Below are 11,536 nucleotides of genomic sequence, written 5' to 3' on the forward strand. Positions count from 1 at the left end.
TGTCCACCCCGCCCACTGGCGGAGCCAGACGGACCTATAACCAAAGGGGCCCCCGGCTTCAGCGGAGGCTCCGTTCGTTACGGTAGGGGAAGGGTGGGACTGAGGCAATAGGTGGGGTGTCCCGGCGTAACACGGCGGGAGAGAGAGAGAGGGGGGGTGGCCTACCCCCCCTCGTCACTACAGCTACCCGCTCGGTAACCCGGTACCCGAGACAAGTGGTCGCCCTATACCCCAGCTGGGATGGAGCTCCAGGCCTCCTCAGAGGGAGAGGGAGGTAGGCTACTGTGGTAGTCATGGCAACCAAGGAGATCCACCGACCCCTCCGCTATACCTGGTAGTGATGGGAAGGGGAAGGGTAAGGTGCTAGGGACACGTGATCGCAGGTGGCCTAAGCCGCGATAGCAACACAACCATAGAGGGGCCACGTGAACCAGACTGTACCAACACATGGCACAAGCACCTAGGCTGGCCTAACACCCTAAATAACACTGATAATACATCGTAAAGGAGGAAAAAAACACTTTTAGTAAAAGAGAAAGAAGCCCAGGAGGAGGCAAGCTGTTCCGAAGAACAGTTGACTACTCGGAGCCAGCGGTAGCCGATGAAGAGCAAGAGCTGGGATGCTGGGCCAGAAACACGGTATAGCCCTAAATACCAAACTAAGAGAAAATGGTAAAGGGCTGTGTCCTAGCTATAAAAACGATGTAAGAAACGATGAACGTAAATATAATAAGCCCATAAGTATAAGATGTCCCAGTATGGGAGACCGGGAAATCTTAACACGAGGCGGCACACAGCCGCCACGAGTCAACCGGGAGACCGTATATGACCTATAAGAAGGAAAATACTGGTCCCTGGAAGACTAAAAAACTGGAAAATACTACTTATGAGGCACTTAACTTAGCCGATGCAATAGCAGCACGTTCCATCGTAAATGACGAGATAAATCCAAGAAAACAACACGAGAGGAAAAAAGCACTCTAGCGCTGTGAAGCTAATGATTAAGGATGACCGCTAGGGGCGCTGCTGTCCGTGGCGTCGGTAGTAGTAGTAGTAGCGGCCGCATCACCCTTTAGTATCAGCTCTCTCTGGTGGGGATTTTATGTTGGAAGGTCTAAATGGTGAATGACTCGTGGTAGTGATCCCACTCGCCTATATTCACATACCAACACTTCTTTTATAGAGTGAGCGAGTCAGTTTTACTGACATTTTCTTAATTTTGTTTTTCTCTGGTAATTTTAGATTAATTTTGCCTAGAAATAATGATCTTAAGGATATTTCATAGGCCGACACGAGCTGAGCCCAGAATAATCTTTCCATTTCACTCTTTAAAATTAGGATAACTCTCTCTCTCTCTCTCTCTCTGCAAGATATGTATGTCACAGTGGTAACTCTCTCCCTCTGTTTTGGCTGGAAGTGTTAGAAGTGTGCTATAAATATATCTTTTTGGGCACTGCTACATTTAATGATAAAATAATAATTTACAGTACTAATTTTCCAATAATATTAAATTTAATGAGATTAAACTGTAACAATAAAATTTCTCTCTCTCCCTCTCTTTTATGTATGTTTATTTCTTTTGTAGTATGATAAATGATGATTTGCCTAATAACAAAATTTCAAATATAGGTAAAATTAATGAAAGAAATAGCGATTCCCAGTCGTTTTATCCACTTCGAGCAAGGAGGGCAGGGCAGTAAATGACAGTGATACGTACATGTATTGGCGAAGGGGAAGGAGTCCGAGTGGAAGGTGTTATTCTCTCTCTTTATTATTATTATTTATGTCTCGGAAATAATTCATAATTTCACTCTTGATGGTCAGATATGTGATGTTGCCAATTTAATGGTCTCTCTCTCTCTGCTATTGGCTGTACATATATATATATATTTTTAATGGTAAAATTTTTAAGATGACTGAAATTATATTAATAATATAATCTCAAAGAATAATTGGTATATTTGAAGTAGGATGTGAAATCATGTTATACAGTGTCCCCACGGTTTTATGCATTTCACATTTCCGCAGTCCACTTTACCGCAGATTTTTGTGGAACACATTATTCACTTTTCTTCAAGGAATTTTCACTAATTTGCAGATTTTTCTTTGGGCAGTATCTCTAAAATTATCTCTAGTTCACTTTTTTTCGTAGAGCATCACTGTGTATCCACTAATTACTGTATTTTATCATCAAAATGTAAGAGAGAGAGAGAGAGAGAGAGAGAGAGCTGTGGTTTCTACATCCAAGTCTAGGAACAGTATAAATGGATTTTGTAAGTGAAATAATGTTTCATTGATATTTTGCAGTTTTTTTCATTAAATGATATTTATACATATCCATACCTATATAGATGCGTGTGGAAAAGTTTAAAAGAAAGCTAGACAAAATCATTAGGACACTGTGAATGAACAGTAAAACCTGCTCCGAGAGATAAGTGAGCACATGATGTCTCCTCTGATGGACTAACAACTCTCTGAGACATCCTAACCCTTGTAACTCCTTTTATTTCTCTCTCTCTCCTATGTTTGTTTGTTTGTATGGTGTTTTTACGTTGTATGGAACCAATGGTTATTCAGCAATGGACCAATGGCTTTATGTAATTTCTGAACCACATTGAGAAATACACATCTCTGACCCCTCCATGGCATGCCTGAGAATCGAACTCATGATCACCGAGGTGGCAGGCCAAGACCAAACCGAGCATGCCACTGAAGCGCGCTCTCTCCTATGAAAGTTGCTAGCTCAGTTGATTTCAACAAATGTCTGTTTGCATGAATGCTATACAAATTCACATTTCTTGACTGATTTTGGTGAGATTTTAAATAATATAAGTCAATATCAAACTGGGGAAGGTCATGGTGAAAAAAATTAAACTCAGACCACTGGGTGGGTAAAAGGGGGCTTGTGAAAAGAGGGTGAAATGTAAAATTTACCAAAAACAACAGATATTAGTGTCTAATCCATAGTTTTCGAGGTAGTTGAGAAAAAGGGGGGGTTGGCAGGGGGTGACAAGTAAAACTAACCGAAAACAACAGATATCCTGCAAATTTAAGAAAAACCCGTTTTCATATGTCCTTTATTTCAGGTTGGTCAAAGAACAGAGCTTACAAGAAACCAAAAAGTCTCAACCACTTCCACTCTTTCCCTCTCCCCCTCCTCCTGCAAGTACTATCAATAAACCAGCTTCTAGTCAGGTTCCACAAAATTTTGGCTCAACAAACTCGTCATCAGTATCATCATCATCAACAACAGCCCGTAGTCTTACATCTTCATTGATGGATTCAAATATCAATATGATGTCAAATCAAGCAAAACAAATGTCCATGCCCATTATGAATGGGCATCAGGGCATGAAAACAGTTGCACCAAACTCTAATATGGGACTAATGAACAACTTTACCCCAGCATTTGGGAATATGTCATCAGCACCCTCGTCTATGTCTATGCCTATGAATACTAATATATCTACAATGTCCACACCTGGTAACATGTTTCAGAATTTTGCTGGAGTGAACACTTGGAGTAATCAGATTTCTTCTCAGAATATGATGTCGTTGCCTCAGCAGAATACATCTAATCAGATGATTCCTCCATCTAGTTTGAATGCGTTTGGCTCTATGATGACTCCATTAAAACCAATGCATATGAACTCTTCACCAATGCTTAATACAAATGCTACTGTTAAACCTTTGAGCTCATCGGATATCAATGACTTTCTTAGCTGAGGTGTTGCATGTTAATTATACCTTAAATTAAAGTCATTAAGTTTAATGTTTGAAAAACAGGTTTCCTGTCTTTGTACAAGTACTGTATTGGTATTTTTGTCAGCATATCAAAGCTCAAGGTGGTACTGAGGACAGACTAGCATTTATTAACTAATAACAGAGAATGTGTCTTCATATTTGCACTCTTTCCTTCCTTCCATGCATACACATACTGTACAGTATTATATTATATACTTTAGCACTTGTTTTGTATACATTATTTATGGTTCTAAAACTGAACAGAAAAGATATGACACTCACCCCATAAATTTTAAACAACTTTTTAAGATTTATTTTCCAAGTATGAAATTTGAAAAATGTTGCAAAAGTGTATCAAAATTTCTGTTGTTTCTTAACTTCTTTCTAGCATCAATTCTGGTGCTTTGGGAATTGACTTTTGATCAGAGGCAAGAACTGATGCATAACAAGGTCTGGATTGTATTATCTATCATTTAACTGTTAAGATATCCCACTGCCAGCAGTAAATCCATTTAATTTCTAGCATAATCTGTACTTTTCACTTGATACTGTGGTTTAAGAAATTTATTCTCAAAATGAATCAACAAAAAAATCATGAATTAGCTGGTAAACAAAGGTTTTTGATGGGCTACTGTAATTACCTGTTTTATGAGAGTGAGAAGTTTTAATTTTATGTGGCTGTAATTTATATTATTTACCATATCCATGAAGTAACCTCATTGGTCTTGGTCGTAATATGTATATATAGTGATTCAAGGAGTACATGTGTATGTCAGGTAAATGAATTAGCTCAGTGGTCTGGTTTAACTAATTAATAATATTCCAAGATTTTTTTTTCCATGATTCTACACATTTTTGAGTCTTCAAATGAGGCAATGGTGAATATCTTTTATTTTTTATATATGTGCAAGTGTGTTACCTAAAAGTTTATTGATTTTTTTCATAAGAATAATCCTCCTTGTGTTTGAAGTTTCTAGCAGTTTTCCATTATTTCATAGATCTCTGAAATTACTTGAATGCATTTTGTGACTGTCTGGCATTCCTTTTTGGCTAGATTTTTATTCTGGGGGATCTAAAATAATTTATGTAAAAAGAATGATTCTAAGGTTGTATTATCTATCGCAAAAAAGTAAAAAATTACAATTAATGATAGTGATCCAATTGGTATAACAGAATGGAGAAAAATAGTTAATGCTATTTATCATGGGAAGATTTTAAGAAACAACCTTTATTTTAAGGATCTTTGGCCATAATGGTTATGAAGGAAAATAATTATGTACTATGACTCAAAACACTACTAGATACTTATATCTTTCTAAGTGGTACACATTCTTGTATGTATGTGCTAACATATCTGTTAATATATATATATATATATATATATATATATATATATATATATATATATATATATATATATATAAAACAATATATTTTTCTCTTATCTAATGTCTCCCTATTTTTTTTCAATACATGTACATGGAAAAATACATACATATTTCCCTTATGAACAAAAAGAAAATTTCCAAAACAATGAAAGCACATTTTCTGCACTTGTTTATGAAATTACTGTAACTTACATGTTAAGTTATTATGTATAAAGGTAAATTATTGAATTTTATCTGATACATTTTTCAGTATTTTAGTAAACTCAGTCATTCATAAATTTATGTCTGTCCTGTAGAATTTATATTGTGGAATAGTCCCACAGAGACAGGAATAATGTTCACATAAAACAGCAAATTGATCTATTGAGATGAAATGTTCGTAACTTCATCATATTCTCACGATACTGGAAATCCTTTGTCTTTCGAAGTGTTTTTAGATATATATTTTTACTATTGAGTCACTAGTTTTTGTATGATATCAATTGTGATTATTTTCTTAATATTTAGATTTGATTTTTCTGTAAATATAATGTCATTAAAGAAATTTTTAGCAGTGTACATTTTTACTTTTATGTAAATAAAAAACATTCAATATGGTATATACATATATTGTATAGAAAATGAGTTGTCTTGTTAAAAGATATATTAGAATTATTTTTATTTTCATGATGTATATTGAAAGTACTAAACCCTTTGTGGAAAAAGTGTTTGTGGTAGGCAGGGATTTTGGAATCTCTCTGAATTTGTTTAAAAATATGTATTTTGACAGCTGAAAGAAACTAGGTAATTGCAGGTCTGGTTCTCTGTTTCACTAGCATGTTTTGCCCTTTTATTTGATAGTAAATATTTTATACGTAAATAAACGAGTTTAAAAGATTAATGTGAGACCGTACTAACTCATTATTTTCGGACTATCACAGGCTAGTGGTTAATTTTTTGTTTTCGTAATTTTGTGAAGAGAAAACTTGATACCACAACTCTTGGTGTTTGCTGTTGTTATATGTTGTAATAAAAAGATACATATAACCAAGACATTGTTATTTTTTATCAATTCATTATACTGAGAGCATTGGAAAGAATACCTTTTTTGTAATAGTAGTTTACTACTCTATAGTATTATTCCTTTGTTTTCAGTCTGCTAATTATCTTGTTCCTGTGATTGTGAATGTGCCTTAACTTCCTTAAAATAAAATCCTCAAGTATTTTGCTGGCTTGAGTTATTGCAAGCAGTTTCCAGCTTGCCTATATTTAGAGAAGTTAGCTTGATGTATTCAGTCTGTGTATCTTGATTGTATTGTTGGTTGAGCAGAGAGACCTCAAGATTTATGAAATATGACCTTTGGTTGAGGCATTCCATTTATGAGCATATATTTGTTAAATACCTGTCGTAGTTTCTTATGTCTTTGTTTCAGTGGGGTTCATTTATCATTGCTCAATGTTTGCAAAGGCTGAACACATAGTTGCATAGAATTTGTTGTGTACTTTGCCACAGTCTGGAATTCTGGAAGGTTGAAGTAATGAAGCTGTATACACCCGTGAAGGTAAGTGATACTAATCTGGTCATAGACACATTGGATGTTCCCTCTTGCATTAATTGTTGCACTAAATATTTTAAATTGTTTTTCATGGTAATAAATTTAAGGGCAGTGTGGGTGTATATGTATATAGCATGCTTGCATTAATTTACATCACTTAATTTGGCACTTGATCAGGCAGCTTCTGGACACAGAAGCAGTTACTTTTGTCTAGGTGTGTATCTACAGGGTTATTGCAATAAACAGTACTTTGACTGATAAGAATCCTGACCTAGTTGGGGCTAGTCGGGCATCCTAGAACTGGTGGTGGACCTTAATGCAGGTGCAACTGCCTATAAGTGTGACCAGGCTTGACCCTTTTGCTATTTATATCTTTCCCTGTTTGGACGATATATTTGCTCCACTTGTCTACCCCAGCATGTTGTAACAGTCTGCCATTGGATTATTGAATAAGAGCATAAATTAAATGCAATTTTTTTCAAAATTATACTATATTGAATTCAAAGTATATAAATAAACAATACAGTCAAAATTACAAAATTTAATACTATTCATTATTGCCCCTTATTCCTTTTTTTATCGTATTCATTGGTATATCTTTCTTTTTAGTAGTATAAAGAAAATTTCATGTCAATGGAAATTATGAATGAATGATTTTAAGTTTGTTTTTTATAGCTGTATTATCAGATTATTGAAGTTGTATTAATTATTTCATAAGGGCTAATAGAAGTGATGGAGCAATTATAACTTGGGAGAGCATTTCTGCACACCTTTGTGGTAAGTATGCACCATAGAAGTGATGGAGCAATTATGACTTGGGAGAGCATCTCTGCACACCTTTGTGGTCAGTATCTGTCCTGTCATATTTATATGAATAATGTACTACTTATGGGTGCATCACCACCATTCATTTTCCTTTGTTATACAAAAACAAGTTAATCATAGCTAGATTTATTTATTCTAGGTATATGGACCCAGTTACACTAACCTGATAAGTTGAGAAAGGTCCCATTGCACATGCCCAGCCCACAGTCCACCATCTGGCAACAGCATTTCTCTTTCTTCAGAGTAGTTCTCTTTGTATGAATGTGTGCTGTGCATCAAAATCTACAAGGATATTTCTCTCAAATATTAGTGAGTTTTTTTTGTACATGAACTTTCCTGTCAGATATATACTTAGCTATAGTCTCCGACGTTCCCGACAGAATTTCAAATCTCACGGCACACGCGACAGGTAGGTCAGGTGGTCTACCTTACCCGCCGCTGGGTGGCGGGTGTACGAACCAATCCCCCTTTCCTGTCAGATTTTCTCTGTCGCCGGGAACGACAACAACTGGTGTGGTTTCCTCTCAATAGACCTTTCGATTCTCGCTTGCCTGGAGATTAATTTGGACCTCTTTGGTGACGTATTCGCTCTGTTTGGCTTGGCATACGCTGTTTTTGACTGGTTTTGACTTTGCGCTGGATTTTTCTTGAATAATGTCTGACATAGATTCTGTAACCAAAACTCCTGTTTTGTTTAGGGTATGTTCGGTTGAAGGTTGTAAGGTGAGGTTGCCGAAAGCTTCGGTCGACCCCCACACTGTGTGTGTGAAATGCAGGGGGAATGAGTGTACATTTAGTAACCCTTGTAAAGAATGTGAGGTTCTGAATGAGGATGAGTACAAGGCTCTTTCTTCTTACATTAGAAAGTTAGAACGTGATAGAGTTCATAAAGCTTCCTCTAGGAGTTCTAGTAGGTCGAGAGTGAGTGAGATTGAATCGGAAACTAACATTAATGTGGATTTAGAACCTTCCTCCCAGGTTTCAGCCCCTGCTCCCCGCGCCGAAGCTGAAGATTCGTCTTCGGAAGCGGCGGCTTTAAAGGCTACCATTCAATCTATGGAAAAGAAGATTCGCCTGCTAGAACAAGGTAAGAGTGATAGTGTTGGTGATAAGTGCAGTGTCCCCAGTGATGTGGAGGGTGTGTCTGACCGGCTCCTTAGTGCCTCCAGGCCTAGACCTCTTCCAGACTCCCAGTTCCAGTGGAGGAGGAAAGTCGAAAGCCGCAGGAGGGCTAGGGAGAGCCCCCACCGGTCAGGCGTCCCCTCGGCAGATCCTGAAGTACGCTCCCAGGCTGCCTCGGATCGTATAAAGAAGGAGATCCTGCGCCAGTGTTTCTCCTCGTCTTCTTCGCCCTCTCCGAAGCGCGGTTGGAACTCTCCGGATGCGTCGCGCCCATTGAAGAGGGCCTGGAAGGCGCCCTTCAGTCCTTTGGCTTCCAGTCCAGAAGACTTTCCTGAAGAGGCTTCTTTGGAAGTGAAGAGACCCAAGAGATCCTGCGATCGCCCATCTTCACCCGCTCATCGCTCTGCGGCTGCTTCGGAGGAAGATCCTGTTGATTCACCGACTCGAGTACTGGCGGGACTCCAGGCTCAGATCTCGGCCCTGGCGGACTCTTTGGCCTCAAGATCTCGTAGGAGGAAGGACGTATCTCTCCCAGTCAAGAGATCTAGATGCTTTTCTTTGAAGGATCGCTCTCCTCGTCGTCTGCGATCTCCTTCGTATGGGGAGGTTTCGGCCGAGCGTAGGAGTTCGCGCGAGTGGCATCACTCACCTGGCTCTCTCTCAGAAGCGTCGAGGCGCCAGACTTCGGACAGGCGCTCTTTGGATGGCGACGGATTTTCTCCGGATCGGATTCCTGCTTCCGGTAGGCGCTCCTCTCCGACTCATCCTTCTTCCTCTAGTGTGCGTCCTAGAGAAGAGAGGCGTTCAGGACAGAGCAGGCTCCTTTCGTCGTCTCCGTCTCGTCGTTCTTCTCCTCAGCATCTCCGAGAGCCTAGAAGGCGCCCTTCTACGACCTTCTACGAGTAGGCGCTCATCACCTGGCTACCACTCTCCTCGCGTTTCGGACCCCGTGCCGAGTAGGTGCTTTTCTCCTGTAAGTCGCTCCTCTCCCGTCAGACGTCAAGAGTCCAGTAGGAGCCCTGTTCCTGGTAGGCGTCCTACTCATGGAAGCCGTTCTCCTGTGGAGAGGCACCAAGAGCCTCGAGTTACTCGTTCTCCTGGTAGGCGCTCATCGTTCTCGAGGCGCCCTACTCTTGACCGTTCTCCGCTTAGTAGGCGTCAAGATCCTCTCAAGCGCCCTGCTCCTGATAGGCGCTCGGCGCCTAGCAGCCGTTCTCCGCTTGGTAGGCGTCAAGATCCTCTCAAGCGCCCTGCTCCTGATAGGCGCTCGGCGCCTAGCAGCCGCTCTCCTCGCGATAGGTGCCAGGATTCTTGTAGGCGCTCCCCTCGTAGTGTTTCACGGGACAGGAGCCCTGCCTCTCCTGCAGTCAAGATTTCGTATTCCACGAAGAGGGAGTCCGAGTTTAGACAGGCCAGGTCGGATAGGCGCCCTTCGGTTTCGACTCGCCGCTCTCCTGTGGATTTGACTCCTCCTTCGAGACGACATTCTCCAACCTCACGCTCTGCTCCTGCAAGAACCTCTTCTAAGGATCCGCCACGCTCTCCTCTTCAAGAAGGCCAGGAAGGTTCGGATGAAGAAACGAATACCTCGGCAGCAGTTTGTTCTTACAAGAAGCTCACAGAGCTTCTTCTTCAGGAATTCGGGGATTCCCTTAGCCCCGCTGCTCCTCCTTCTCCGCACTCGTTGTTCTCCACGGCTAAGACATCGAAAGGATTTTCGTGCTTGAGAATGAAGCCGACACTTTCAATAAAGAAGGCGCTTAGGAGTTTTGGATCCTGGATGCACTCCAAAGAAAGCGGGGAAAACTGTGTTCGCCTTCCCTCCGTTGAAGCTTTTCGGACGGACTGGATTTTGGTATGAGACAGGAGAGCCCTTGGGGCTGGGTCTCCCGTCCTCAGCCGATGCAGACTTTTCGGCGTTGGTAGATGCCACGAGAAGGGCAGCTCTGAACTCGGCTAAAACAACGTGGGCCGTGAATGAGATAGACCTCATTCTGAAAGGCATGTTCAGAGTGCTTGAAGTATTCAACTTTCTTGATTGGTTGCTCGGAGTCTTAGCTAAGAAGACACAAGTGCATGGATAAATCAGTAAGGGACGGGGCCAGCAAAATCGCTTCACTGTTTGGGGCGGGTGTCATAAAGAAGAGATCAGTCTTTTGCTCCTTCTTGACGAAGTCCGTCTCCCATGCGCAGAGATCTTCGTTGCTGTTTTCTCCTCTCTCCGCACAACTGTTTCCCAAACATCCGATACAGGACATTTCGAAGGCACTTTCAGCTAAGGCTACGCAGGACCTTCTGGCCCAGTCTGCAAGGAAGCCTCGTCCCTCCTTCCCGACCAAGATGAGAAAGGAGAAGTTGACTACTCAGGAACCCTTTGGAGGGGCTTCTACCTCCAGACCCGCCTCGTTCAGAGGTCGCAGACCCAATAGAAGAGGGAAGACTTTTTCTAAGTCAATCAAGCCTTCCAAATAAGACTCAAGTCCTTCAGACAACGGTGGGCGCCAGGCTTTTACGATTTGCAGAAGTCTGGGCCCAGAAAGGCGCAGATGCTTGGACCCTTTCAATCGTGAAGAAGGGGTACCTCATCCCTTTCACCTCAAGACCTCCCTTGACGACCACCCCAAGGGAGTTGACGGCCAGATACAGGGACCCCATCATGAACCAGGCCCTCCAACTAGCAGTAGATCAGATGCTGGAAAAGGAGGCGATCGAACTAGTGACAGAACATCATTCAGCAGGCTTTTACAACCGCCTTTTCCTAGTTCCAAAATCCTCAGGGGGATGGAGACCGGTGTTGGACGTAAGCGCCCTGAACTTCTTCGTAGAAAAGAAGAAGTTTACGATGGAGACAACTTCTTCGGTGCTGGCAGCGCTGCGTCCAGGGGACTGGATGGTGTCCTTGGACTTACAGGACGCTTACTT

At 41.2% G+C, this 11,536-nt stretch overlaps 1 protein-coding gene across 3 annotated transcripts in view; it reads left to right on the plus strand.

Annotated features, from left to right (window-relative positions):
- LOC135202372 (SCY1-like protein 2) overlaps window positions 1-6,162 on the plus strand; it is a 152,502-nt gene extending 146,340 nt beyond the window's left edge. For all 3 annotated transcript variants that reach the window (XM_064231733.1, XM_064231732.1, XM_064231734.1), the window contains one exon: window positions 3,087-6,162. In XM_064231733.1, the coding sequence (XP_064087803.1) occupies window positions 3,087-3,726 (640 nt within the window). In that variant the 3' untranslated portion in view covers window positions 3,727-6,162. The remainder of the gene's footprint in view (window positions 1-3,086) is intronic.
- The last annotated feature ends 5,374 nt before the right edge of the window (window positions 6,163-11,536 follow it).

This window comes from Macrobrachium nipponense, chromosome 30 (genome assembly GCF_015104395.2).
Source record: "Macrobrachium nipponense isolate FS-2020 chromosome 30, ASM1510439v2, whole genome shotgun sequence".
Lineage (NCBI taxonomy): Eukaryota > Metazoa > Arthropoda > Malacostraca > Decapoda > Palaemonidae > Macrobrachium > Macrobrachium nipponense.